The sequence below is a fragment of the Fusarium venenatum genome (genome assembly GCF_020744135.1).
Source record: "Fusarium venenatum strain MPI-CAGE-CH-0201 chromosome Unknown EDB82scaffold_3, whole genome shotgun sequence".
Lineage (NCBI taxonomy): Eukaryota > Fungi > Ascomycota > Sordariomycetes > Hypocreales > Nectriaceae > Fusarium > Fusarium venenatum.
This window is the reverse complement of record NW_027072131.1, coordinates 7,416,019-7,441,463: the sequence shown is the minus strand read 5'-3', so window position 1 is coordinate 7,441,463 and position 25,445 is coordinate 7,416,019. Positions and strand designations below refer to the sequence as shown.

Genomic DNA, 25,445 nt, shown 5'->3' with positions numbered 1-25,445 from the left:
AAGAAGACATGATACGCAGATATATCCTGGTAATTGAAGTCAACATCCTCGTCAATCCCTCCCAGCTCGAACTCGGTCCCGTTTCGCAGCTGATACTGGGCGTCCACGTAGGGCTCATTGATCTATGTAACATCATAGTTAGCATATAATCAAGGTATACTATGATTGGGAAGGAACTTACCGCACGAAGACGCATTCCTGGTACGCATTTGTGTTTTGCCGGAGAATATTCTGGTAAAGTCTAGCCAGTGCGTCGTCAAAGAGTTCAATGAGTCCAGGCAAGATGCAGATGTCGTAATAAAGTAGTGACACTTGGGAAAGCGTTAGCGCCAGGAACTCTGCCGTTCGTTCGAATTCTCGGTGGACGTGGGTGATCTCGAGTGGGTAAAAGCTAGCGAGGAAACCTTTCTTGTGGAGGATTTGAGATGCATGTGATCCTATCAAGGATGGGACGAGGTTGTCCATCATGGTATGCAGATAGATCTGTGAAAATAGGACCTATTTTGAATGCGTTGCCAGTCAGATATACAACGACAGTTGATGTATCAGCTAGTCTATACAGATTTCCGCGCTCCTGTTGCAGCCAACGGACTGCCAGGCGGTAAGGGGCCTCAATGTACTGTATCAGAAAGCCTGAGTCCACTCAATTCAAGCCATCCAGTGCGATTATCCTTTCATCGGCAAAGGCTTTATTGTAGGCTGACTCGCTGGTCACCACCTAATGGTAGTGCTAGTAAAGCTTGGGAGCCATGCTTGATACTTGCTAAAGTGATAGACTGGAGGAGGTGTTGTCTTTCTCCGTGGCTTGGACTTGTCACCTGAGGCTGGGCCCTGTCCCTTCATACATCGAGAATTTTATCCTCGTTGTAGTTGATGAAAGTCATTTTTGATAGCGTCTTAGTCTGCCGTGATTCGGTGCAGCCTGGACAGTCGTCTTCTCGAATCTCCACGAGCTTTGTCCACAGGCCATGGCCATGAGCCACGTCAGTGAAGCATGCGATTAAAGCACGGAGAACTTTAGATGAAAATGAATTCATGGCCCCATTCCTTCCACAGCCTGGCTAGATAATCATACCTGGCAGATAGGCTGAGGATGCTACCATCTCAACCAGTGGCATGCTGGGTAGGCAGAAGGGATGGGGTGTTCGGCTCTGCATGAGTCGACATGAGGTCCGTGTTCTTTCTTGGTAGAGGCTTGAAAGTCCAATATGCTCGATCCAAGCAATCGTGGACCGTCTTCGAAAGCATAATTTGGTTGCCGGCTACCTCGAAGCTGGTCGACTCGCGAAGTCTCTTTAGATATCGCATGTGAAACTCGTTTTCAACCAGTCAGCAATCGTTGGTAACCTTGAGTTCATCCTTCTTCCGTACGCCAAGTGAGGAAACAGGTGTACGTCAAGGCACGAGACGTACTTGGGCCTGTACCCTCCCGGATACGGAAGGTCGACAGGCTCAGAGACAGGTTGAGGTTCCGGTGGCCAGATCTTCCTCCGTTGCGTGCGATAGAGGAGCATTGATCCTTTTAAAAGTCGCTGCCACCCAGAGAAATACTTCAAGCACTGCGTGCGAGTTGCTGCTTCGCTTCCGTTTACATCCACGAATCGCTTCTCGTACGGCCACCTCGACGTTTGGGTACAAGAACTCATTCACTTCGTCCACCAGTAATGGAGTTGTCTGTTCAGATAGACCATGTTCCATACCATGTCTGAGCATCCCAGCGATAGGTGAGCCATCTGTGACAGTCTGACTTGGTCTGCCAGGTTGAAGAAAAGTTTGGTTCCGACGGGGAGGGTCCGAAAGGTGTACCCTCGATTCACCTCATTCTTGTTCCATGCGAAAGGTAGGATGTGTGATACTTCCCCCTTCGATGTGTGCATAAATATGCACTAGTACCTGTCTCGCCTATCGCTGTGTGCGTGGGAATGCACTGATAACCATCACGCAGGGCGCACATAGTCCTCGCACGTCTAGTTCATCAAGGTTAAACCATTGATCGACGAGGTTTGACTGTTACCCTGACCCTGTGACTGTTTCCAGGAAAGGCGGCTGGGTCCTGTTCGTAATTCAGGGTAATACCACAGAAGACAGGCTGACTTGCACGGCGACTTCCCTCTGAGTGGTCATGCCTTTGCTTCTCTGCTCTTTGATGATAGAGGATATGAACAGCGGGGTTGTTCATGTATATGAACATTCCCAGTGCCTGTGAAGAGAATAAGAACATAAGCCAGGATACTCATCAGAATGAAGATAAACAAATGATAGACTTACGTTGCGCAGGCATTGCAAAAACCTTTCAACGTCACCATATTCTGCTTCAGAATTCCAACTTGAGTACTGTAGTGTCCGAACTTGTCTGTGTCTGTAGAGCGACGCTGCCAGAGTCCTTCTGTGCGCTTTTGCTCCAATTGAAGTCCAAGCCAATCATGGATCATCTTGAATGCTGCATTATGACATTGTTGAATAATATATTGTATTCGCCAAGCAAATCCCTTCTTACAAAGAGCCTAAATTTAGTCCATATTAGCTTGGAGACTTGGGGACTTTAAAATAGGATAGGATAAGTCTAACCTCGTCTGGGGGTGGACTGTTCGGTCCATCGCCCGTCCTTGGCCCCCTCTTTTCTGGGATCAGTCCATCAACGTTGATCAGGTAGCGTTTCCTCGCCTTGCTTCCGAAGCCTGGGTCGCCGTCTTGTCGATCTTCTTTGACACCTCTCTCGCCACCACACCCCAAAGATTTTGGTGACTCAGACCTGGCGGCACGTTTGTCATATTGTATTTGCAACACCAGCGACGGTAGTGACTCAAGTGACGTCGAGTTTGCAAGGGGACAATCCTGGGTCGTTGCTTGTAACTTTGCATCATCGATTGAGATGACAGTCGGTTCTCTGTTCAATGGAGCGAACGTATTAAATATGTACATCTCACATCTTTGTAGATGCAGTCTGGGAACAAGCATTTCCCTCACTCAATCTGTGTGAATTGTTAGCGATATTTCTACTCGCGTTCTTAAGCCATCATACCTTCAGGTTGTTCCTCCTCCCGTAGAGCTTTGCCAACAGATCTCGAGGGGCTTTGGTTACCCTTCGTGGCATAAGTCTTTAACGCATCGAGGTTCCCTGTCGACAAGCTGGTCGAGCTAGTCTATGCTGCTTCGATCCCATCTACGCGGGGCGCCACACAAGCAGGTAATGCTCGTCAGTTGCTTGTTGTTGTGCCACCTTCATGATCTAATTCGGCCAGGTCGGCGCTCCTCGACGGTAGGCAGAGGATCCACGTCATCAAGCCATGTCCTCCTGGACCTGTTCAAAGTTAGAACAATGCATCACCAAGTCATTGATCAGATAGAAGTTCTACTTACAATAGTAGCAACAGTGTACTTGGATGGGGGTTCCAAGGCGTTAATGTCGTCGTTGTTGTCATCATCGGAGGCCTTGACAAAAGCAAGATGGAAGATGCAGAATACAGGAAAGGGTCAGGGAGTGGATTGATAGTATATGAATAAGACTACTTACTTTATTCAGCCATGTTGACATCGATGACGCCTCCAGGACGGGTAGGCCCCAAGAGGAGAAAGCTCAATTACAGAGCGGTGAAAGCCCATGATGTGAGTCATCAGGTTGGAAGATGCCGTCTTCCTCTTTTCTCGGACGGGTGGAACTTCCGGGTTCTCGATGGTAGCACATGATGTGGTGTCATCTGCATGTACAGACATCCCCTCACCATCAGAGAGAGAAGGTGAATCGTTGCCTGTGTCCGCAGAGCGACACTGAGTGCCAGTTTCAGTTCTGACAGATGGGCTCTGAGCTCATATCGTGACATTCCCACTGCTAGTCGTTCAAGGCGAGGAAGGTTTCCGAGAAGCTTTCCGAGAGAGACAGCAGAAAGACCTTGAATGCTTTCACCTGTTCACAGATTAGCAAGGCTACATGGCTGGCGGAGCTATTGTACTCACAAGGTTTTCTGTGACCAAGATACCTTCTCCATTCGGGTCTAGGATCGTGGACGCAATGTCATTGTCCTTTGCCTCTGCCAATACGAGCCATTCTAGGTCGGGGAAACGGGCCTCGACAGTGTTGATCTCGGGCTTCAGCATGAGTTTCACGACTGGCTGCGGTTGGGGCGGTCTGAAGAAGGACTCATTTGTACAATCGTATAGATATATAGAAATGGGAACTGAAAAAGAGTGCATAAAGGATGACAGAAGACTGAAGACGAAGCTGAGGATGAAGATGAAAGGTTTAAGACCGGATCTGAGGTGGGATTAAATAGATAATTTATTCTCGTTTGTTAAGCAAGAAGATAAATCCAGAGGAATGCGTGATGGCAAGTTTTCGTTTCACGCAAATAGATACTATGCAGTTGGCCGAGACTTGCCTTGACTGCCTGGAAGTCTAGCCAAGCAGTGTCAAGCAGTGCCAGACGAATACGAGATCAATTTGTACAGCAATATATCTGGCTCTCAAACTTGAATGGATGTCTTATGCATTTTTGTTCAGTGTAAATTTCTTGCTTTGGTTTGGCCCAGTTGAAACTGACTGACTGACTGAATGCACGATTATGCCCAGACTGGACTGCCACCAATCCCACCTCTTGGACCGGGCCTCAGGATCTTGGAAAAGGTAGCCGCTAGAAGTAAAAGAGACGAAATATTTAGGCCATGTTATGCCATTTAGACTTGACCTTTGTGTTATTTATTTCTATGCTCTAAATTCTGTATGATTCGCCATGAGGTTTGGTCTGATGTTGAGCCGAAAGGTCTTATCGGCTTTGACTTGTCCTCCCACTTCTTCCACTATTGGGGAATTACTGTTAAGCTTGCATCTTTTTTTGAATTGACAGCAAGCCGCCACGGATGCTCAAAATCCCAAAGGTTGACTCTGATGCGATCTTTTGGCCGGAGTGTATGATCCGACGACAAAACACCAAGTGGTGTTGCTCACAAAAATTAGAAGTGTGACAGTACACAAGCGACAGCAACCACGGCAATCGTGACGATATCGCTGCAGTATCCCTTCGCAAATCTCTGAAATACTTCAAACGAATAAGAAAGGAACAAATTAATTGAGAAACATCACGTCGTGACAAATACGGCTTCATTAACCGTGCCCACCGTCCTACCCTATGCTGAATGCGATGATGCTTGCACGGGTATGCGCACAGCTTGGTCCTTATTTGTACCGAGGCAAGCGAGGTATGGACCGCTTAAACTGTCAGGCCAGCCCATGGGTTTGGGAAATCCGGGGTGCTTGGAAATCGAACATGACACACTATCTGTTGATTGGTTGGTAATCACTACACGTGCTAGATAATGTCTTGTCCAAGAAGACCAACTTGTTTTATACCACACCCTCTTCCAATCAAGACAGTAAGCGATAGTCCATCGCAATCTATCTAGATTCCAACGCAATCGATTAATAAAACAACCGTGACTAATAAAGCATAGAGATTGGTGGTAGTAAATGACACACTATGATGCAGAAAGCATGGCGCCAAGAGAAAGCTGCACCGTTTCCCCAGATCGACAAGATGACACCCTGAAATGAAACGGGATATTCATCCATTTCTTCCGGTCCCTTGGGATGTGATAATCCGGACTTAAGGCAAAATACCGATTCGAGTTGTTGTCACCACCAATCCTCCGACACATTTCCCGGCCTCCGAAATGTCCCGGTGAAGAAGCAGAATCAAGGCATATGTTGTTAACCAAAGACTGTCATTTGTTGTATAAAGTTGTATGACTGTGATCAAATGAAATCTAGACTTATCCAGACTGAATGGAATACGTAGAAGCCAAGGTAAGCGGCAAGCCACGGTAGAAACTACCGTACCCACCCTGACGACCGTTCCTGCCTCGCACGGTCCCACAGCCCATCTCAACGCCGCCTTCCATCGATCGGTACCTGTCATCTCACCAATATGTGGTGACACAACAAGTACCACCCTTGCGCCTTCACTCTCAACACCAACACCATCTTTTTGCGCTTTCTGCCGCCCTATCTTAAGGCCCCCCACTTCCAACCTTCCAACACATCCTCGACTCTCCTCTTCTTACTCTTCATCTTTGTTTCTCTATCTTGTAATCTTTGTTCCAACCTATCGACTGCGTCTTTTATCTATTATAAACTCCTTCTCCCCCTCATAAAAAAACCACCACCTGCATAATCATTCTGGTCTCTCCGATCTCGCCTTTTTGTGGCTCAACAACTCCCCGCGCCAGCGCCGAACTATCGTACCATTGACCTCAACAAGAAACGTTAAATCGTGCAGCGACATTTTTTGGATACATCACCGCTCAAACGCAACTGTACTCATTGCGCATCAACCCCCTCAAAGTATAGCTTCTACGACAAGCTAGCTTCTCAATTGCCTTTTACTCGCGACGGCCTAATCGTTACAGGTCGCCTAGAATGAACCTGAACAAGGCCGCTCGAGTCATCCTCTTTGGTGCCCCTGGTGTTGGCAAAGGAACACAGAGCGAGCGCTTGCTCTCGCGCTTCCCTCAACTCAATCAAATCAGTACCGGAGATCTTCTTCGTCGAAATGTCAAGGATAGAACACCACTCGGTTAGTTTAGGCCCTATGCCCCTCCATTTGTCATGATGCTAACTATTTCCATAGGCATCAAGGTCGAGAACACCATGAAGGCTGGTGGCCTTGTGGCTGACGATTTAATCCTACGACTTATTTCCAACGAATTTTATACTCGCGGCTGGCTTGCCAAGAATGGCTCTAATGTTATGACCCTTTCATCCGAAGCCACAGCACTCGAACATTCTTTCAACAACAACGCTGGTGTCGAATCTTTCATCAACGCTGCGCCTTTCCTCGACGGGCATAGACCATCTGCTGCCTCCAACGACCCCTCAGCTTCGTTTATCCTTGACGGTTTCCCTCGAACAGCATCCCAGGCCGGTCCCCTTGACAAACTTATCCCCATCAACCTGGTCGTCTCACTCAAGACACCCGTGTCCGTTATCCTGGAGCGCATTCTCGGACGTTGGGTCCATGAACCTTCCGGCCGTGTCTACAACACCAGTTTCAACGCGCCCAAGGTCCACGGAAAGGATGACATCACCGGCGAGCCCTTGATTCAACGCCCTGACGATTCCGAGGAAGTTTACCGCGCCCGATACAAGAAGTTCCAAGAGACCAGCGAGCCTGTCCTGAACCACTATGCTCAAAAGGGCGTACTGGTCGAGATTGAGGGCATGAGTAGCGACGAGATTAGCCCAAAGCTATTTGCCGAGTTTGAAAGACGCTTCGTCTAAAGAAAAGGAAATACCCTAAGGTTTCAACACATTATGTTTTAGTATATATGATTTTGTACTTTGTTCGTTTTTGTCTAGCTTTATTTGTTTGCTTTAGGAGTTTATCGCGGCGAGGATGCTGCTGATGGGAGTTGCAAAAGACGGGACTGGCGAGGCAAATGATGTCCTAGTCAGATGGCGCCAAATGTTGGGAGGAGTTGATCGTCCTCTAGGGACATGGTGACTATTGTATGGGAATGTCTGTTTGAACGCACGGAAAAGCTCATGGGCAAGGTTTGCCTGAATGATATCCACATCAACCCCTTCTTTGATCTAAACACTGTGACATTGAGTGACTCACTTCTTCGTCGAGATCCGTTAAAGCTTCGCTATGATACATAATCTAGGGGTCGCAGCAAAGTTTATCTAAGTCTTAGGGTGCAGAAATCAGGAATGTAATAAGTCTGGCCTAAATAACATAAATTGACCTACTAATTTCGTCCTTTATGCTCTTAGCGGCTAATGTTTCTGATACCTTGGTGATAATTTAACATAAAATCATGGCCCGCTGTGCCTATTTCCTCCATCTCTTCTAACAATTCTGTGCATCCATCGCACTCAACGTTTCACCAAAAATGACAAATCGGGTTATACCTTCCAAGACAGCCCAAGTAAACAATCCGTGATACTCCGTTTCGAGTTCATCCTGTAAAATCATCCGCGGAAATGACGCCGCCAGCTTAGTCGCGCCAGCCCTCGCCGCCTTGGAGACCGCTGGGTTGGCCTTCTGTTTGACCAGGTCGTAGAGGTGTGTTCTCATCGTCATCGTCGTCAAGCGCTCGCGCAAGCTCATCGGGATCTTGCATCTTGGCGTCGGGATCAACTGGGCCACCAAACTCGTCCTGGTCCCGATTGTTTCGTTCTTGCTCGAGGACGCCATCGTCTGCGCTGACTGAAATACCACGAGCTCCCCACTTGGGTCGAGCCCCGCGCCTGTTACCACCCTGGTCATCGTCAAAGCCACCAGGACCGTTCTCCTCGTCATCCTCCTCGTCGTGAGCGAAGCGCTTGCCAAAGATGCGACGGAGAAGCCAGCTGCGGCTCATATCATCGGCATCAACGATACCGCCACCGCGGAGCTTGACGCGCTGGCGAGTGTAGTAAACCCATGCAAAGTCAATGTAGAGAGCAGTTTGGATGACGCCAAAGATGACGGAAATAATGTTGGGTCCTCGGCCGTGCATTTCGAATTCGCGGATGAACCAGTTGAGGCAGTAGAGCGCGCGGTAGGAGCCGAGGGCGACAAGGTAGAAGGAGTCGATAACGGTGGGGACGGTCGTCTGTCTCAGGAGGAGGAGTTGAGGGAGGACACAGACGGATTCGAGAATTTGGGAAAACACCCACATCCACTGGAAAGACGTTAGTGATGCTGTAATTACTTGGGGAAACGGTTTAACGTACGGTTTGGAAACCTCGGTGTTCACCTCGTTCAAAGATGAGCATGACGATTGGCGACAGGACGAAGGAGCCGCCAAGAATGACAGCGCCAATCTTCCAAGAGACCTCACGCTCGCGAGAACGAGGGTAAATCCATTGCATAATAGCCAGAATATAAATCGACGAGAGGATGTAGAAGATCTTGAACACAATGTTCCACGGCACACTCTCTCTAAACAAGTCGAGATAGCGGGTGCAGAAGACTAGAGCGTAGAGGACCTGCGTGATGAGGGAGACACCCTCTGCGCTGCGGTTGCGGTGGATGGCGAAGATGAGGATGCATTTCGAGAGGGCGTGGGACAAGTCGCCCAGAACACGGAAGAGCTACCAAATGTCAGTTTGGAGATCCCATCATGAAGTGTGTTGAAGCATACGTACGTTCCACGCGCCCATTGTCAGGGCGGGTTGCTCAAGTGTGAGCTATAGAAGGAATTCGTATGATTGTTGACCTGCCCGTGGCAAGTTTGGATCTGGAAAGCAGTTGAGTTGATGGAATAATTAGAAGAGGAAGGAAAGTTGATAAAGACAAGTTGTCGAGAGTCGTAAGTAGGGGTAGGTACTAGCTTAGGCAGCTCAACTCAGCTCTAGCTTACCTGGTGATGCGATACGATACGGAGGTGGAGGAAAAAGGTGGAGGAGTATTGGCTTCTCTGACTGGGGAACTTTATGTCTGGGGGCCTGGAGCTTGCGTCAGTAGGTTCCCTTGAAGCCTGGTCCCTTGTTAAGCGGGCACTTGAACCTGAACCTGTTGACATTTCAGCCACGGCGGTTTCCCATTCCGGTCAGCTGCGCCTCAGACAATTGAATGCGTGCCTCGCAGTATGGATGTATATTGTTATATAGAAGTTTGTAAGATCGGGTCAATAATTCTACCTATTTCATATGTGTGCAACTCGATGATTCCATTGGTGATAAGGCCTAACAGAGTATGGCGAGGTCAGGGGTCGTACTGTACTGCCGCCAGGTACTCTAGCATGGACCACCAATTGAATCAATGTTTTGTGAATGAATCGCTGAAACTGCCATCGAAACTCAACTTTTCTCCTGTCCAACGACGGACTCAATCCACTCTCTAATCCATCTCCTCTTCTATATCGCTTTGAACTTTGAACTTCAGGATTATCAACGGCTTGATCAATAAACGTATAACTGTTGGATATCACTGTCACTGCCGTTTTAACTCAAACCCCTTGCCCAGCCAGCCCCTGCAGATCCAGCCGAAACATCCTCACAAGCCAGTCCACGTCACCTCACGATTTATATTCCTGACGGCGCGCATTAACGAGGTCAGGCGTCAGTCAATTCATATTCACCATGAGGCTACCGGCCTTTTGCGCCGCACTCTGGCTTGTCTCTGCCACTGCTTTAACCATCCCCGAGATCCTTGAAAAGTTTGAGGATAATTCGCCGGAAATACCGAAATACTTTCGTAAGTTTTTACTAGACATGAGGAGATATAATTGGAAGAAATAGATCTTGCTAACAGATTCTAGAGGAACCTCAGTGAGTAATATTGGTCTTTGTTGATGTCACTTTACTTACGAGACTGCCAAGAGAACACCAACACTATGACTTGAAGTATTTCCAAGAAGCTCTGGAGCCAGCTGCACAAAATGCACGCATCAAGGTCCTCATGCAGACATATCTAGCTACGCTTCGAGATCTAGGTGTTCAGACATGGCTAATGCATGGCTCCCTACTTGGTTGGTGGTGGGGAAAGAAGGTGAGGAACTCAATGGCCGACATCCCAAAATACTCTAACCAAATCACTAGATCATGCCGTGGGATTTGGATGCCGACGTATCAGTGACTGAAGCTGACATGTACTTTCTTTCCGCCTACTACAACATGACCATCTACTACTACCAGTACGACGGGTGTCCGGATGGTTGTTTCTTCCAGCTTGACATAAATCCTTACTTCAAGCATCGTGAGAAAGATGATTGGATGAATGTTATTGATGCTCGTTGGGTTGATATGCAGACTGGACTGTTCATCGATATTACAGCTGCGAGATATGATCCTGGACACAAAATGGGCGAGGGCGTCATGTACGACAAGCATGATCACGAGTTCAAGGTATGTCCCTCTTGTAGTTTTGACAATCTTTATGTTGACCATCTGCGAAATAGGACAAGTACATTTTCCCTCTTCTCGATACTACCTTTGAGGGTATTCCCGCCAAGATCCCTTACCGGTATGAGGAGATGCTTACTTCGGAATATGGCCTTGCGGCCGTGTCAAAGACTGAATATTACGGGTATGTATAGCGAAGATCAATTTGTACGACGTTTTTGGCTGACTAGGAACCAGACACCGATTCGACACGCAGAGAATGCAGTGGGTTCCCATCAACTGAGAGGAGTTTACCTCGCGAATGATGATTCGCAGAGCATTACAGCGATATAGAGATAGATTCAGCGACATGGGAAAATAATAGTGGATTGTTTTCGTGATACTGGTTCATTTACTACCAGTGACTGGTGGGCATTTAGCAGAAAAGTTAGCCTCTCAAGTCTTAGGGTACAAAAATCAGCAATCTAAGAAACATGGTATAATTACCATAAACTGATCTAATAATTTCATCCCTTAAACAATGAAACCCCAGTGCGTACTCCTGAGAAAACGGTCTTGTGTCTACTGCTGGGTCGCAACACTGTTGATCGACTATCTAGTCTAGAAGCTATTCCTTCGCCTTGCTTGGACCTGCTCACTCTGAAGAACTTCGCTCTCTTCAAGGTCGCTTTGCAACTGGACAATCTTTCGATACTCTGGAAAAGGTGCGTTTTAGCAAGCATCCTCGCTGGGAATGGGCGAATCTTACCGGAAAATCCTTTAATACATTCCAGCAACGTCGCGGCATAGAGTATAAGTGCCACAATCTGTCCAAAGCCCCACGCGTTCTCAGAGTCCCCGCTGAGAAGACTCTCGTTTCCAGCTCTGAGGGCGATGGTCATGTACAAGTGAAGAGGGTATTGTGCCATAGCCAGAGGGACGATAGCCCACACCCGGTACTCTGGTTTCTCATGACCCAAGACAGTGAAGTAGATAGCAAGCAAGCTGAAAACTTTCAGACCAAGGTATATGGCAGGAACTTGCAACCACTTCATGGCACATATCACCAGAGATAATATGGCCCAGAATCTGTTATTAGATATCGGGGAGGCGGAGGATGAAGATGGTCTCAAACTCGTATCGCTAGTTATTGGGAGTAGGCCTGTTGTAGAAGATCGGGAGAAATGTTGAGCGAGGAAATGAAAAGTAGTACCGCTTCTGTAACAACTCAGAAGAGCGCTCAGGGAATATACAAAAGTAATGCCAAAATAAATGTAATCACTTAAGGGGTGCGCACTTGATGGAGACGCTACAAACTTGGTGTTGTAGCAACGACCGGGGACGTCATCATCCCACTTGTCAAGTTGAAGAAAGAAAATCACAAAAAAGGATATGTAAGCAACAACAAACATGGCTAATGAAATCGCCCGAGTACGCTTCGTTTCGTCTTTTGAGCTGGAGACGTTTATGAGGCTTGCACAGACTGATATACTAGTCTCTCGTTGTAAACTCTGGATGTGATTGGGGGCATTAACTTACCTTGTGAAGCTGACTGTCTCATATACTATGCGCAAGTGGTAGAGGCTTATGGATTCGTATTGGACAAGAGCTGCTAGCAGGATCGCCAAGGCTACAGCAAGTTAAAGACCAACTCGATTAAAGCTGTGCGACGAGAACAAGATACTGACCATTCATTATCTGCACATCGCTGATGGTTGCGAGCACCTTGTCTATGGCTCTCTTCTTGGATGCCCAACGTACGCCTTCTACCCAGAAAGATGGGCTTATCGCATCGTCGTCTTGGTTTCCTTTTAGCAAGGGCATAAGAATCTCAAGAAGACGCCTTGCTTTGCTTTCTGGCAACCTTCTTAAAACGGCCTGTTGTACTAGGTCTTTCAGGTCAAATAACAAGGGGTGGTTTTCTAAAGGTTGTCCTTTTAGTTCGGGCACAAGAATCTCAAGAAGGCGCCTTGTTTTGCTTTCTGGCGACCTTCTTGAAACGGCCTGTTGTAGTTGCTCTATTAGTTCAAAGGGAGAGGAATGACCTTTGAGGAGTAAAGGTCCAATGTCAGTCATCCAAGATGAGCGCGCGGATCCCCATAATGATAGGGACCAAAAAGAGAGAACAAGGGAGAGCCCTGCTTGGGAAGCAAACGCAATGACAATCTGAGCCAAGTCATTATGTGTCCGGGCAAAGACGCGTTTATCAGGGACTTACCCCCAAACCCGCAATATCAGGATTCGTAGAGCCCACGTTTTGGCAGGCCATGATAAAGACACAAAGATTAAAAAAATGTTCACCGACAAGTGCAAAACACCCATTCATAAGTTAGTTCGGAAAAAGAAGAAGTGGGATTAAGACTCATTCATATAGAAGAGTGCCATCCTCGATGTGAGAGTGACGAGAGGTAGCGCAATGAGGCTGTACATGTTCTAAAACTGGGTGGCTTGAGGTGTCCAATCCGACTGTCGATGGCTGTTATCGCGAGCCTCAAGCACCTTGCGATATCTGCCTAGCCTAGTGGGTAGCAGAAACGATGGCCGCTGGAAGTATAAGAGACGAAATTAATAGACCAGTTTTTGATACTAACACTATAGTTCGCAGACTACTTATTTCTGTACCTCAAGGCTTAGGAGGTCAACTTTTCTGCTACCCACTAGCTAGCAAGCAGGTCTTGGATATTTTCCACTTTGGTGTGTCCTGAAGGCGGCCTCCCAAATCATAGGCATCACCAAATGTAGCATGCGATCCTCCAGTCTACCTAATTCTGGCTTAGATACTCCCTTACATTGAAAACATGGGCTAACAGGCGAGACACTCCGGCATCCTGACCAAGCCCGACCTGGTAAAGCGAGTGCAGTCCCAAAGCCGTTATCTACAATCTGGTGCTGGACAAACGGCGACCTCTTAGTATGTCAGAAACCGTGGACGACGAAGTTCTGGGCGGGGAGGCTACTTCATATGAACCTAAAGATGTATTTAAGCATGCCTGGGTATCGCTGTCTTGTGGATTAGCGACCGTCCTGGAAAAGGAAAAACAATACTCGCTTGTGGAATTATCGACAAGTTGAGAAGGTCTCTAAGGCCACTTGCATTCTTCTTCTGTAAAGCTGTCGTAGCAAAAGACAACTTATTTAATAGTTTGGCCTTGGAGTGTTGAAAAAATTAACAGTTGGAAGCATAAGAGACGAAGTTAGCAGGTCGCTTTATGCTCCTCACAGGATCCACTAGCTTGGCTGCTGCATGATGGACATCTTTAATTTAATGCGAGTGCCCCGCGACTTCTGGAACGCGTCTCCCCCACGCGCTATCAGCATCTTAAACATTACTTCATCAACATCACCCCCAAAAAGTTCAATCGCAACAGTACAACCTCTTATTGGAACTGGACACCACCGACTCAGGCAGAATTAATGCGCTTATAAATACTGACTACAACCCTTTTCCGCCATGGCCACAGGTATGTCTCAAATAGCCACAAACAAACATGCGACAGACTTGCTAATACAAACAATAGGCCAGCAGGGCCGCGATGAGCGGCTACAACAACGTCTTCGAGGTGCTCAGTACGAATTATCTTTTCGAATTCCGAGAAACTTCTCTAATGCGACTGCAGACGCACGAATATCCAAGACGAATCCTTCAATCTCGACTTCAACCTCGATCTTGCAGGCCTTAACATAGCCAGCTCGACACCCGCCGCTCCCAAACCAGCGCTGTTACCCTCATCTGCGAATACTTCTGCTAAGAGAAGAAGATTGGATAATGAGCCGCTACCACCTCCGTCGGCGCAGAGAAGCGTGCGAAGACGATCGCCGAGAATAAGATCTGATGATCCCTACCAACTGCCCGACACATCTAAGGAATCGGACGCGCAGGATATTTCAGTAGATGCTGCGGAAGTCGAAGAGCCGGTTAACGATGCAGACGAGGAAACAGGAGTTCAACCAGAGTCCGAAACGGAACCAGAACCAGAGGCAGAGCCGGAATTGCCTAGTCCAGAACAATCCATCGAAGCGCCAGAAGAGGACGAAGCCGAAATCGAATTGCCAATCTTACCGAACGAGAATGTCTCTACATCACCAGATGCCCAACCATCAAGTCAGAGGACTCAAGAAAATGACCAAAGTCCCGATGCGCCGCAGCCTATACAGATCGACGCCGTATCATCGACAACGCAATTACGTGCTGCGCTTGCGGAAGAGGACTATGTACCAGCCTCCTCATCACCACTGGTCAGCAAATTGCGTCGAAGCGGGGGTCATTCGATGTCTAGATCAAGAATCTCTCAAGGACGAGCTTCGAGAGCTACGGAAATAAGCCTGGATGCTGAGGAGCTTTCGCCAGAGCGACCAGATCAAGCTCCCGTAGACGATGAGCTTTCGGAAGACAGCCAAGTTGAGGATGTGCCAGCGGATGTTACAATGGAGCCAGCAGAGGAGGAACCCGAGGAACCCGAGGAACCTGAAGAGCCTGAAGAAGAACCTGAGGAGGAACCCGAGGAGGGGGAAAGGAATACGCAGGAAGAAGACGCTGCTGTCGCAGAGGCCATCAATGCAGTCGAGGCAGCCAAAGCAATTGGCAGAAAACGTCCCCGAAGGAGTCTACCATCTCAATCGCCTGAAGCAGAGCCTGAAGAACCGGCTGAGGAGGAGCCAGCACCAAAACGACGGCGCGGGCAATCGTCGAAAAGTCCAGCGACACAGAAGCAACCAGCAGTCAAGCCCAAAGCCAGTACAAAATCGAGAACAGGACCAAAACCACTTCCGAAACAAGTGCGCAAGACGAAGGAAGCCGAGAAAGCCCGACGAGTCAGTGATGGCTCAGCTATCGAGATTACGGTACAGCGCTTTGTCAATGTGAAGAAGTATGGCGAAGATGATGGCGAGGAGGACCAACTTGCAGGGGACGTACCGTTCATAATGAATGGAGAAACAGTGGTAGATGTCTTTTCGCAGGTCTGCTTCGAAGTCATTGATGGAGTAGTTGCAAAGCTCTACGATACGCTTAGCATCACGGAGGAAAAAGAGAAAAAGAAGGAATGCAGGATAAAGATATTGGCCCTTGAAGCGTATAAAGAAGAGCTCACGTCTCGATTACTACAACAGGTAAGAAATTCGGTAGCTATCTTTGTAGTACAAACTAACAAACCAGGCAATCCATCTGAACGACTTGCACACACTTAGAAAACGAGTCCGAATGGTGCAGCGCGAGAAGCTCTCTTTACGAGAAGAGATCTTGCGCTTGAAAGCAGAGAGAGAACAAGTTGCTCTGAAAATGGATGCAGTACGTATCAAGCACGAAGAGGATACCAAAGAGTCAAAAGTAAGTTGCTATTGAAACTGTTCTATCGAGCCTTTCTAACATATTCAGTATCGACTCGATACCTCAGCTATGATGCACGATATAGACATGGCGGTTGAAAGGGGACGAGACGCCCCTGAACTTTCGCGTGCCCAAGAGAAAAAGGCCGATCTGGCTAATCTCGAACTTCTTGTGGCACGCATAACCGATGAAGCCAGCTCAGCGAGCTCCGCAGGCGGAATGCTTCAACAAGTAAAAAACTTCAATGCTTTTCTTGAACGCGCAGCGATTGCGCTAGAAACAAAAGGCGGATGACAAAAGTACCACGACAGCAACGAAACGAAACGTCTTCTTTTTTATATAATTCTAGGCATAAAATACTTTTTTTGTTCACTGGATCTTGGCCTTGCTAAAGTCCATCTCGGGGTGCTGCGCCTGGAACTTCTTGAGGATGTCCGCCTTGTTTTGCTCGTCAGAGCTGGGTAGACCCTTCTCCTTCTGCTGCTGGTCGAACATCATCTTCTCAACCATGCCGCGGGTCTCGCCGTCGAGATCGGACAGCTTAGAGTTGTCGGGCTGGATCTTGGTCACGTCGATCTTGGGAGCAGAAGTGACAACGTGAGGCCACCATTCCATCTTGTTGACCTTGTCGAGATGGATCTCGACAGTCTTGGTGCCATCTGAGTTGGTGCTAAGAGTCCAGGTGGAATCGTCAACGTGGACGGCTTGAGGGAGATCGCCCTGGGGTGGTTAGCCGGGTTTACAGGAGTTGAGAGTTGTGTACATACCTGGATGATTGGATCCTGACCCTTGATACCCGCCTGTAGGCTCATCTTCTTGATGGTAATGACGAAATCCCTCGACTTGAGGTTTCCGGGCACGTCAAAGGTGACGTTGAGCTCAGCGATGGTCTGAGTCCACTTGTAGGGAAGAGCAGCCTGCTCCTCGGCCTCCTTGGCCGTAGCGGCAGCGGTCTCGGCAGGTGTAGGTTCTGTCATGAGTTAGTATATGATGAATACATCACATATGATAGACTTAATCTCTGAAGGGAATTTTAATGTACCTTTATCAGCCATTGTGATGGTTTGTTCAGTTTTGGTGATATGTTATGAGAGAAGTCGATGGAAGCTGTTGGGTAACCATGAGAAGGCTGATAATCATGGAGGGGCAGACTAAGAGTGGGGCGATCTCTCCAAAAGCTTTGACCAATGGGGTAGTCCCCGTCAAGCCTCTTATCCCTGTAGCTTCAGCCGTGCAGAACCAACATTTGACATAACCACTTTGCTGATTATCAACCTACATCTTTCGACAACAAAGCCCTTTTCTTTTTCTCTCGTTATTACGCGCCTCTCAATCCTCCTTCTCACATAAACAACCAAAATGTCTCGCGCAGGCGTCTCAATACGACATGCCACAGACCTCAACGCGCCTGCACCGCCCGACCAGGACGAGACATGTCCCGTGTGCAAGACAACCCGCTATTTTAACCGCGACATGGAGTTTCGCATCAACCCGGAATGTTACCACCGCATGTGCAAAACCTGCGTCGAGCGCATCTTCAAAGACGGTCCCAACCAATGTCCCTACGCGGGCTGCCACAAGACGCTGCGTCTACGCGGCTTCAAGACGGCCTTTTTTGCGGATTTGACCGTCGAGCGAGAAGTCGACATTCGGAGACGAGTCGCCGCCGTGTTTAATAGGACAGAGGAGGAATTCGAGACGTTGGATGATTTTAATGAATACCTTGAGATGGTCGAGTGTTTGACTAGCGATCTCGTCTACGGCAACGATGAACAAAAGCGAAAAGCCGAAGCGCAACTCTCGGAATGGGAAGCAAAGCACAAAGCCGACATCGAACGAAACAGACGATTGGCGCGTGAATCAGATACTGCTCGTCAACAACGCATCGCAGCAGAGGAAGCAGAAGCGCGCCAACGCCGCCTGATGGAACGACAAGAGGAACTAGAAGAAAAGGTCAACGCGAAGCGGTTCCGCGAGGAAATGCTCGATTCGCTACAGAGTGCCGAGACGGGACGCGCGACGGAAGCAATGGACAAGATCATGCTCAAGAAGAGAGGCCAGAACAAGCGCGACGCCGCGTTCGGAGCAGCTGGCGTCGGAAGCGGTCTCTCGATCCGTGGACTACGTGAGAAGAAGGGTCCTGTGGTGGACAACAAACCATACGATCCCTACGGTGGCGTGCGCGTGATGCCAGATCGTGTCGACCTTGCACCTGAGAAACTGGCGGCGTATTCCAACGAGTGGGTCGAGATTACAAGGACCAAGGAATCTTTCAAAGCTGGTGGATATAGTCCTGATGAGTTTCTTACAAGGGCTTTATTTGAAGCCTTTTCGGGACTGGGAGTGTTTGTGGATGAGGAAAAGGTTGAGAAGAGTGTTGCTACGGTGGTAGCAAAAGAGGCTGCGGCGACAGGTGAAACGGGTGGGAAAATGGATGTTGATGGCCCTTTTTAAATGTTTTTCTTTATTGTTATTTACGAGGGCATAGCTATGGCGTTTATAAGGAGTTTGGGAAAATGAAAAGAATATAATGGATCTCGATAGAGATGGTTTCGAAGGGTAATAGATATCGGTCTATACACAATATAAATGCCCAAACACCAGGGTGTCGGAAGCATTGGCCGCTGAAAACATAAGAGCCGACAGTCTATGTGATTTAGACCAGACCTCTCAGGCTATTTATTCTTATATCTTCAGCCTAAAGGCAACTTTTCCGTTACACACTGGCCAGACATATGGATATCACAAATAAACATCATGGAATAATATTTATGACTGCTACTATACTAATCCAAAAGAGAAAATTACCAGGAGAGGATCGAATGGCCATGTTCACGAGGATACTTTGTTCCTTTTGAGTATGCCTATTATTTAAATCATCCTTTTGCTTTGTAATAGTCTGTTCGATCTCATCCCCCGAAAACGCCTCGCTTACTATGTGTGAAAGGGAGGATGTACAGCCAAGAAATGGAAACAAGAGTGCGCTGAGAGACGCAATGTGGATATTTGGATAAAAGCTAGAAGAGTGTTTGAAACCTGTACTGGTCTATTGTTGCCACGGGACTTGGTTCGCTGGACGCGGGAACACAGGCACTGTTGGGATTTGATCGAGACCACCTCCGATCGGTTGCTGGTTAGCTTGCCATCCCTGGCCGGTAGCGTGGTTGACAAAGGCGCCTTGTCGGAAGGGGTTGGTGGTGCCAGTAGCCTGAGGAGCGAGGGCAGCACCAGCCGTCTGTGGTCGTTGCTCCTGGTTTGCTGGTGGTAGCATGGAGTTGCGAGCGAAAGGGTTGGTGCCGGTTGGTGCGGCCTGCAGAGGAGCTGCTTGTTGTTGAGGTTGTGGTGGTGCTTGGAAAGCGGAGTTCGAATTTTGAGAGAAAGGAGAAGTATTCTGCTGTGGTGATGATCGGGCGAATGGGTTTGTAGACTGACGGTTAACATTTGGTGTTGTAGCAGATGATTGCAGGCCTGACTGTTGAGCCATGAGCATAGATTGACGGAAAGGATTGGTGCTTCCTGTCTGCATAGGTTGAAGTCCCTGGGGTGGTCCAGTTTGAGCAGGCTGTTGTGGTTGAGGAGCAGCGTTGGGGAAGTTGGCCATTGTGTCTTGGGGAATTGGAGATAGTGAGTTTGGCTGGAATCCCTGTGGCTGAGGAGTAAACCCTCCGAAGCCAGCTCCGGTAAAATCTGGTTGAAGTTGAATTTGGGGCTGCGGTTGCATAAATGCGCCGGTTTGCTGCGGCTGTTGGAATGGACTGTTGGACGCAAAACCAGTAGGTTGCGCGGCAAAGCCGTTTTGTTGAAATGGCATGCCAGTCGGCTGCTGCTGGAAAGCTTGCGGTTGAGGTTGTTGAGGGTTGACGTTCATGGTCGTCTGGTTCTGTTCGATCGAGTCGAAAAAGTCAATCAGATCTGGATCAGGACCCTTGTTGGCTTGAGGCTTGGATTCGGGCGCATTGTTGCCAGTCGAGGAGCTCCCAACCTTGGGAAAGGGGTTATTGGATGCTGGCGCTGGGAAATCGCTGCTCTTCTTTTTGCTAAGGCCTCCTTGCTTCGAACTTGAACCACCACCGATCTTCTTGACGTCCTGCTCGGCCAGGTACTGTCTACGGTGTACTTCAAAATCGGGATCATGGAGATATTCCTCCAGCTGGCGGCCGAGATTAACAGGAGCGTGCTTGAGCTTGGGAACCTCGACTCTGGTGTGGTGTTCGTGCTGTCGCGCTACGCCGAGGTATTGAACGACGTAATCAGTCTGCTTGGTGAACTTTCGATAAATGGCCATAGCACGCTCGGCATCCACCTTTGACATTTCGAAGAAACCACCTATAAAATTGAAACGTTAGCCAAAAAGGCAGGGTGAGACAAGAGGGGGAGGGGCAAGGAAACCAACCAAGAATACTAATCAGTCCTTGGTTAAGAACTTGGAATAGCGCCAAAAGATCCAAGACAAGGAGTCTGAAAACGGTTATAGTGATTTCGTTCTCGGGCTCGTTCTCCATGACCTGCGATTTGTTAGTGCCGAATTCGAGTAGAAATCAGGCGCATGCAACAGGTTTGCTTACGTCGCATTTTAACAAGGCTTCGAGCTGGTGTTGCACAATCTCCGTCTCTCGTAATAAGCCCTTCTCGACCGAAAGCTTCTCAAGTCTTGTCTCGGAAGCGCGAACCCAGTCAGTCTTTGTCTTTTCGTATGCGCGGGCTCGCTCGGCTAGGTAGTGAGCATAATGTCGAATATTTCGTCCTTGGATTTGTGCTGCCGATGTGTCAATTGCTAGCCGACGTCTCGTTTAGTCCGGAACGTACCATCCGTAAAGCTGCTTATTGCCAATACATTGCGGTGTGTGGAGAGAAAAGCGAGTGTCACATCAGGGGATCCCTCTCTTATCATTAAGTGCACCGTGATGAGACTTTTGAAGACGATAGTCCATGTTGAATCGCGAAGTCGGTATGTGAGTGCGCGAAAGACCTCAGCGACGCCAGCTTCGCCGGAATGAGTGGCAACAAGAATATGCTCGATGTATTTCGTCTTTGGAGGAGCATTCTATAGCGGTCAAGAGTCAGCAAAGGTATGGGGATCCTCAATGATTGGGCTCATATATCGCTGCTAAGCGCTTGGTAACTTGGGCGCGCCGCCAAGAGGTACACGTACCTTGATCTTTGTTGCGCCCTTTACGGACTTTTCGAAGGAGCTCGACATGTTGTCTGCTATAAGCTCAATAGAACTATACCGAGCTTACTGTCGTCGGGGCAGAGGAACAAAAAGTTGGGACGACGGAGGTTGCAGCGAGTGACGGGGGACTGTAACAGATAATGATGCTGTGGAGTGATGCCGATGCTCCGGGACAATGGATGCCGCGATAATGATTGCAGTGCTGAAGATATCGTCGTATCGTGTCTTGTCGAGTAATATCAAGAGGCTCAAGTCACCAGCGCAAGAGAGGGACTTGAAGAAAGAGAGATTGACCGAGAGACAACGAGTGTGTGTCCGTATCCGCGCCCGGGGGACGTGGACGATTCTGGGGCGTGGGAGGACAAGGGGAGGGGGCGTGTGTTAGTAGTCGGGCAGGTTGGACTCTTGAGGTTGGGCTTTGGTTTGGTGGTTGTAGGACAAGTGGAGGTGGTTGATAAGGAGGTACTTGTGACGGATAAGCAATAAAGAGGCAACTCACTGTATCCCCCAAACTCTTGGCCTCCGGAAGCGTGCTTGACTCCGATATTGGCGGACGCTATCGCTAAATTCCAGGGGACACTACGGATGTCGTCACCACGGATTCTTCATTTCCAAGGGACTTGATGCGCCAGAAGTCTCCACTGAAGGAGATGGTGATGTCCATGATAGATAAAAAATCTGGGGACTGAAGGTTTCTTTTTCCTCTTTTTTGGGGTGGTCAGATAATGAATACAAGCTCGTACAGACACAAGCATAGCCTACATGCTGTTTGCACACACGTTTGCTTGCGGCGCACTGGTCTTCTTCACGTATCACGAAAAGTCCTTTCATCTCGGGATATACGAACAGAACTTTAGGCAAAAGGCAATCACAATCACTTGGCTCAATATGTGCATAGTTTCAACAAAATTACAGAAGTAATCTTCTTTAAATTAAATCTTTGGATAAATAACTATAGCGATCTCACTTGAAACTCGCTCCCCCAGTTCCCATCAAACTTTCTTACCTTGTAGAGTTCAATTTCTGCTGTCAGGTTTCCCCAACTGCACGAACAAGAATCCCTTTCCATTCTTCATAAGTCAGAGCTTTTTTTCAACGCGTCCGATGATAAACAAGGTCGGTGTGTCGAACGCTTATTTCATGGTACCAACCTCTCCTCGCCCCGAAACCACTTAAGCTGCCCCGAAAGGTAGAGGGTTTCGAGGTCCGGAGAGGAGGCACTACATCATATTAAGCACGCGGTTCTCATCATCTGGGAGATAAAGGTTAGCAATTGTCTTGGAAGGCGTGTTTGCGTTGGTGGTAAAGACTCACATTTATTTGAATGGAAGGGTCATAAGGAGAAAAGAAAAGAAAAAGAGAAGGAACGCGACCCGCGCAGATTTTAAAGGCTTTGCGGCTTGCGGGTACTGTGGGGTTGCTCGATGTGGTTGATCTTCGGCTGATTTCGCCAAATATCTCACCCTAGACTCACCTCGATTTAATTCAACATGAATTCTTCTCAGGGTGTTACCAAGATTGACTACTGGAAGCATAGAGATGAAATGCGTAGGTCACTTGATACTTCTTAGGCTATAGTTCTTAAACTACTTATTTTTATCTCCTCAGACCTGGGAGGCCATTTTTTATGCTACCCACTTGACAAGTTCCCATAGCGTTAGGAAAAAATATGTGTTTTATGAGTTATAACACAGGTCAAGTCTCCATAGTCTCAGATAGGATACTATTATTTTTATCCGCCTAATGGGTTGGATGGGAGGAAAGGGTAGAAGTTTGCTGCTACGATGGCCCTGGCTTCTGTTTGTTCTAGGATTCGCTGACGAATGGCTTCTTGTTCTGGCCCACCGTCTGAACTTTCATCACCGTCCGACTCCTCCACTTCATCTTCCCGCATTTCTTCCTTTTCAACTACTTCCCCAGGTTTAAAGGCATCAATGGCCTGATATTGCTCATCGTCATCATTTCCAAGACGCACCTTGAACACTAAATTACGAGCCTCGGCTGCCTTGCGCCATTCGCGAACAGTTTCATCCTCAATTTCAATGCCCGTCTTCCCAATTAGTGTGAGACACGGATCCTCAGGGTCAACCGTGCAAAAGGCAAGAGACGTACCCCAGTCGTCGTTGAAGTCGATGGAGTTGTATTCTGCCTTGGGCATGCAAGCTGAGCATTTTGCAGCGGCTTGGTAAAACTCATTCATTAACCCTCCGTGAGCGTAGACTCGGTCCCGATGCTCTTTATCCTCTGCATTGCTGAGCGGTTCATTGGCGCGGAGACAGGTAAGTCCTTGCACGTCGTACATTCCCAAAAGAAAGCTCTTGAGAGTTGGCCAATGTCGTGGGTCAGATGCATCCGACGCTGGTGGCCAAAAGATTGAGGGTTCTACGCAGCCATGAAAGGCAAAGTCTTTTAGGCCTTCTCTTTGACTGAAACGACGGAGCTCGCGTGTGAGAATGTCTTCTCCATCTTGCATGGTCAGAAGACCGTCTGGAAGATGCCGCTGGTGATATTTCAACCAGATGTTATGTATAGATGTGGGCAACATGGAGAGTGATTCAGCAAGTTCTAAAGGGCAAAATGGGTATGAGAATATTATTTGTAATTTACACTAATGATTACTTACCGATTCTCTGGTATATCGAGGAGGTTGTGGTAGTCAAGACACCACTGAATTCTCTCAGCCGTGGCATTTTGCTAGCTATATAGAACATAGCCTGCGGAGAAGGGTCGATGCCACAAGAGCCGTTACTAATCACAAGAGAACTAACCATGGGCAACTCCGGAAGATCTGGCAATGTGAACCCAACATCAAGGTCACGCGGGCAACCGCGAAGGAAATCGCCAAAGACAGGGGTGACTAACTCAAGATTGAGCAGTGGTTCCTGGATAAGCGGTATTTTTGCAAGCTGGTAAAACAGAATTTGGAGAATCATGCTGGTAAAATCGGTTTTGGGCCGTTTGTCGAAAGGAGTTGGAATTGGCATATCAAAATTTCCGGGTGGAAATATGTACACCAGTTTGCGGATGTAGGAAAGTCTCAACGGTGTCAGAGGACTGCCTATAATTGGAAAGCGAAAGGTCTCATCAAGTCGGAGGCGTCGGAATGTTTGTGCTTCAACGAGAGGCTGCCACTGTCTGCACAAGACTGCTAGAGGTGCGATACGATTATCTGGACTAAGAGGTTCTCCTTCATCATAGAGACGAGAGATGATGTTGCATATAATCTCGGGGGCCAGGCGATCCATTTTGATTGTAGTACCAGGCACAGCCCAAAGGTTGAGTAAACAAGAGATCTAGTCACATGTTGGTGAGTTGAGAGGAGAGACTAAGTCAGCCGCACAGCATACCACGAATAGAATGAATGAAGGGGGAATGTTTCATGGCGGGGGAATTACAATTTCCCGACCAACGTGCATATTGCCAAGTCCTAATTCAACTGCTGCATGAGGCAGACTACCTACTAAATTGCCTACAGATGATAAGTGAAAGCTATTCCAATACAGGGAAATCATATATAGTCATATCAACTAACAAGACTCAAAATGCCATCTCTATCGAGAAGTGTCTTACCAATATCTACACATAAAAAGCATCGATCTTCTATCCAATCAGGAAACAACAAGGCGCAGTGGCGGAGTGGTCTAACGCGATAGACTAGAAATCTATTCTCTTCGGAGGCGTCTGTTCGAATCAGGCCTGCGTCGTTTCTCTTTTTGTCTCTGCAGAAGGAAGTTATTGCGAAGTAGATATGGACGGGACATTCTCTTTTGGGTATTTGGCCTAGTGGTCCTTTGCCACAAAACTATATGCCTTTCAGATGACTGAGAACCTTCATAAGATGCACTATGGATTGTGGTCAGAGACTTGCGAAGCGATCAACACGTCAACGGTGTACTGACTTGAGCTGCTCCGCTTTAGCGATTGAATCCTTCGATCCAATTATTTCTGGCGAGACTACTAGCCCTATCCGACTTCTTGGTGGAAAAGTTGATATTGATAGACTGGACGAACACGCAGCTGGAAAATTGGAATAGCCAAAGTGAAAGAACCAACTACCGCAATCTGTATTTTCCAGGCTATATGAGATAATTTATTTAGTGAAAAATATACGATTCATTGAATCCATTGCTGTAGATTACAGCAGT

General features: G+C 48.0%; 10 protein-coding genes and 1 non-coding gene across 11 annotated transcripts; 5 read left to right on the top strand and 6 right to left on the bottom strand.

The window, feature by feature from the left end:
- Positions 1-1,910: 1,910 nt before the first annotated feature.
- Positions 1,911-3,237, bottom strand: EDB82DRAFT_279619 (uncharacterized protein). Its single transcript, XM_065607376.1, has 4 exons — positions 3,023-3,237; positions 2,569-2,972; positions 2,269-2,504; positions 1,911-2,200 (listed from the first exon to the last, which is right to left on the bottom strand). Exons 2-4 carry the CDS (start codon positions 2,956-2,958, stop codon positions 2,176-2,178), a joined length of 651 nt encoding a protein of 216 aa, XP_065464275.1. The 5' UTR covers positions 2,959-2,972; positions 3,023-3,237; the 3' UTR covers positions 1,911-2,175.
- A 3,040-nt stretch (positions 3,238-6,277) lies between these two features.
- EDB82DRAFT_279602 (P-loop containing nucleoside triphosphate hydrolase protein) lies at positions 6,278-7,378 on the top strand. Its single transcript, XM_025729020.2, has 2 exons — positions 6,278-6,566; positions 6,621-7,378. Exons 1-2 carry the CDS (start codon positions 6,410-6,412, stop codon positions 7,268-7,270), a joined length of 807 nt encoding a protein of 268 aa, XP_025583329.1. The 5' UTR covers positions 6,278-6,409; the 3' UTR covers positions 7,271-7,378.
- Positions 7,379-7,680: 302 nt separating this feature from the next.
- EDB82DRAFT_510261 (ER lumen protein retaining receptor-domain-containing protein) lies at positions 7,681-9,458 on the bottom strand. The gene is made up of 3 exons (XM_025729019.2): positions 9,125-9,458; positions 8,711-9,070; positions 7,681-8,658 (listed from the first exon to the last, which is right to left on the bottom strand). The coding sequence occupies exons 1-3, from the start codon at positions 9,137-9,139 to the stop codon at positions 7,990-7,992; spliced, it is 1,044 nt and encodes a 347-aa protein (XP_025583328.2). The 5' UTR covers positions 9,140-9,458; the 3' UTR covers positions 7,681-7,989.
- A 151-nt stretch (positions 9,459-9,609) lies between these two features.
- EDB82DRAFT_510259 (LicD family-domain-containing protein) lies at positions 9,610-11,306 on the top strand. The gene is made up of 6 exons (XM_065608841.1): positions 9,610-10,175; positions 10,240-10,249; positions 10,301-10,469; positions 10,520-10,825; positions 10,879-11,006; positions 11,060-11,306. The coding sequence occupies exons 1-6, from the start codon at positions 10,061-10,063 to the stop codon at positions 11,103-11,105; spliced, it is 774 nt and encodes a 257-aa protein (XP_065464274.1). The 5' UTR covers positions 9,610-10,060; the 3' UTR covers positions 11,106-11,306.
- EDB82DRAFT_510253 (uncharacterized protein) lies at positions 11,307-13,365 on the bottom strand. Its single transcript, XM_065608840.1, has 4 exons — positions 12,490-13,365; positions 12,341-12,431; positions 11,571-12,292; positions 11,307-11,517 (listed from the first exon to the last, which is right to left on the bottom strand). The coding sequence occupies exons 1-4, from the start codon at positions 12,875-12,877 to the stop codon at positions 11,423-11,425; spliced, it is 1,296 nt and encodes a 431-aa protein (XP_065464273.1). The 5' UTR covers positions 12,878-13,365; the 3' UTR covers positions 11,307-11,422.
- Positions 13,366-14,252: 887 nt separating this feature from the next.
- Positions 14,253-16,421, top strand: EDB82DRAFT_528206 (uncharacterized protein; the record flags this gene model as incomplete). Its single annotated transcript, XM_065609183.1, has 5 exons — positions 14,253-14,262; positions 14,320-14,368; positions 14,419-15,910; positions 15,957-16,127; positions 16,176-16,421. 5 exons carry the CDS (start codon positions 14,253-14,255, stop codon positions 16,419-16,421), a joined length of 1,968 nt encoding a protein of 655 aa, XP_065464272.1.
- A 75-nt stretch (positions 16,422-16,496) lies between these two features.
- EDB82DRAFT_528205 (HSP20-like chaperone) lies at positions 16,497-17,182 on the bottom strand (the record flags this gene model as incomplete). The annotated part of the gene is made up of 3 exons (XM_025729015.1): positions 16,497-16,847; positions 16,895-17,097; positions 17,170-17,182. 3 exons carry the CDS (start codon positions 17,180-17,182, stop codon positions 16,497-16,499), a joined length of 567 nt encoding a protein of 188 aa, XP_025583324.1.
- A 111-nt stretch (positions 17,183-17,293) lies between these two features.
- EDB82DRAFT_279443 (CDK-activating kinase assembly factor MAT1-domain-containing protein) lies at positions 17,294-18,877 on the top strand. Its single transcript, XM_025729014.2, has one exon. The coding sequence runs from the start codon at positions 17,487-17,489 to the stop codon at positions 18,579-18,581; it is 1,095 nt and encodes a 364-aa protein (XP_025583323.2). The 5' UTR covers positions 17,294-17,486; the 3' UTR covers positions 18,582-18,877.
- EDB82DRAFT_279442 (ANTH domain-containing protein) lies at positions 18,878-21,437 on the bottom strand. The gene is made up of 5 exons (XM_025729013.2): positions 21,280-21,437; positions 20,934-21,171; positions 20,693-20,883; positions 20,521-20,632; positions 18,878-20,453 (listed from the first exon to the last, which is right to left on the bottom strand). The coding sequence occupies exons 1-5, from the start codon at positions 21,325-21,327 to the stop codon at positions 19,174-19,176; spliced, it is 1,869 nt and encodes a 622-aa protein (XP_025583322.2). The 5' UTR covers positions 21,328-21,437; the 3' UTR covers positions 18,878-19,173.
- A 1,376-nt stretch (positions 21,438-22,813) lies between these two features.
- On the bottom strand, positions 22,814-24,622 carry EDB82DRAFT_510244 (uncharacterized protein). The gene is made up of 2 exons (XM_065608839.1): positions 23,924-24,622; positions 22,814-23,865 (listed from the first exon to the last, which is right to left on the bottom strand). The coding sequence occupies exons 1-2, from the start codon at positions 24,543-24,545 to the stop codon at positions 23,033-23,035; spliced, it is 1,455 nt and encodes a 484-aa protein (XP_065464271.1). The 5' UTR covers positions 24,546-24,622; the 3' UTR covers positions 22,814-23,032.
- A 300-nt stretch (positions 24,623-24,922) lies between these two features.
- Positions 24,923-25,004, top strand: EDB82DRAFT_t208. The gene has a single exon. It is a non-coding gene; the product is annotated as a tRNA-Ser (tRNA).
- The last annotated feature ends 441 nt before the right edge of the window (positions 25,005-25,445 follow it).

Bases quoted from the DNA above. Each gene is read 5' to 3' on its own strand.
- EDB82DRAFT_510253 (XM_065608840.1), bottom strand. From the start codon at position 12,877: ATGACTGACATTGGACCTTTACTCCTCAAAGGTCATTCCTCTCCCTTT. The intron at 12,293-12,340 runs GTAAGTTAATGC...ACGAGAGACTAG, and splicing joins GAGACAGTCAGCTTCACAAG to TATATCAGTCTGTGCAAGCC. The intron at 11,518-11,570 runs GTAAGATTCGCC...CACCTTTTCCAG, and splicing joins ATGTATTAAAGGATTTTCCG to AGTATCGAAAGATTGTCCAG.
- EDB82DRAFT_279443 (XM_025729014.2), top strand. From the start codon at position 17,487: ATGTCTCGCGCAGGCGTCTCAATACGACATGCCACAGACCTCAACGCG.
- EDB82DRAFT_279442 (XM_025729013.2), bottom strand. From the start codon at position 21,327: ATGTCGAGCTCCTTCGAAAAGTCCGTAAAGGGCGCAACAAAGATCAAG. The intron at 20,633-20,692 runs GTAAGCAAACCT...AACAAATCGCAG, and splicing joins AAGCCTTGTTAAAATGCGAC to GTCATGGAGAACGAGCCCGA. The intron at 20,454-20,520 runs GTTGGTTTCCTT...TCAATTTTATAG, and splicing joins AGGACTGATTAGTATTCTTG to GTGGTTTCTTCGAAATGTCA.
- EDB82DRAFT_279619 (XM_065607376.1), bottom strand. From the start codon at position 2,958: ATGCTTGTTCCCAGACTGCATCTACAAAGATGTGAGATGTACATATTT. The intron at 2,505-2,568 runs GTTAGACTTATC...GACTAAATTTAG, and splicing joins ACAGTCCACCCCCAGACGAG to GCTCTTTGTAAGAAGGGATT. The intron at 2,201-2,268 runs GTAAGTCTATCA...TTCTCTTCACAG, and splicing joins TTTTGCAATGCCTGCGCAAC to GCACTGGGAATGTTCATATA.
- EDB82DRAFT_510259 (XM_065608841.1), top strand. From the start codon at position 10,061: ATGAGGCTACCGGCCTTTTGCGCCGCACTCTGGCTTGTCTCTGCCACT. The intron at 10,470-10,519 runs GTGAGGAACTCA...CCAAATCACTAG, and splicing joins GTTGGTGGTGGGGAAAGAAG to ATCATGCCGTGGGATTTGGA. The intron at 11,007-11,059 runs GTATGTATAGCG...ACTAGGAACCAG, and splicing joins TCAAAGACTGAATATTACGG to ACACCGATTCGACACGCAGA.
- EDB82DRAFT_279602 (XM_025729020.2), top strand. From the start codon at position 6,410: ATGAACCTGAACAAGGCCGCTCGAGTCATCCTCTTTGGTGCCCCTGGT. The intron at 6,567-6,620 runs GTTAGTTTAGGC...CTATTTCCATAG, and splicing joins CAAGGATAGAACACCACTCG to GCATCAAGGTCGAGAACACC.
- EDB82DRAFT_510244 (XM_065608839.1), bottom strand. From the start codon at position 24,545: ATGGATCGCCTGGCCCCCGAGATTATATGCAACATCATCTCTCGTCTC. The intron at 23,866-23,923 runs GTAAGTAATCAT...TTTGCCCTTTAG, and splicing joins CTCGATATACCAGAGAATCG to AACTTGCTGAATCACTCTCC.
- EDB82DRAFT_510261 (XM_025729019.2), bottom strand. The intron at 8,659-8,710 runs GTACGTTAAACC...ACGTCTTTCCAG, and splicing joins AACACCGAGGTTTCCAAACC to TGGATGTGGGTGTTTTCCCA.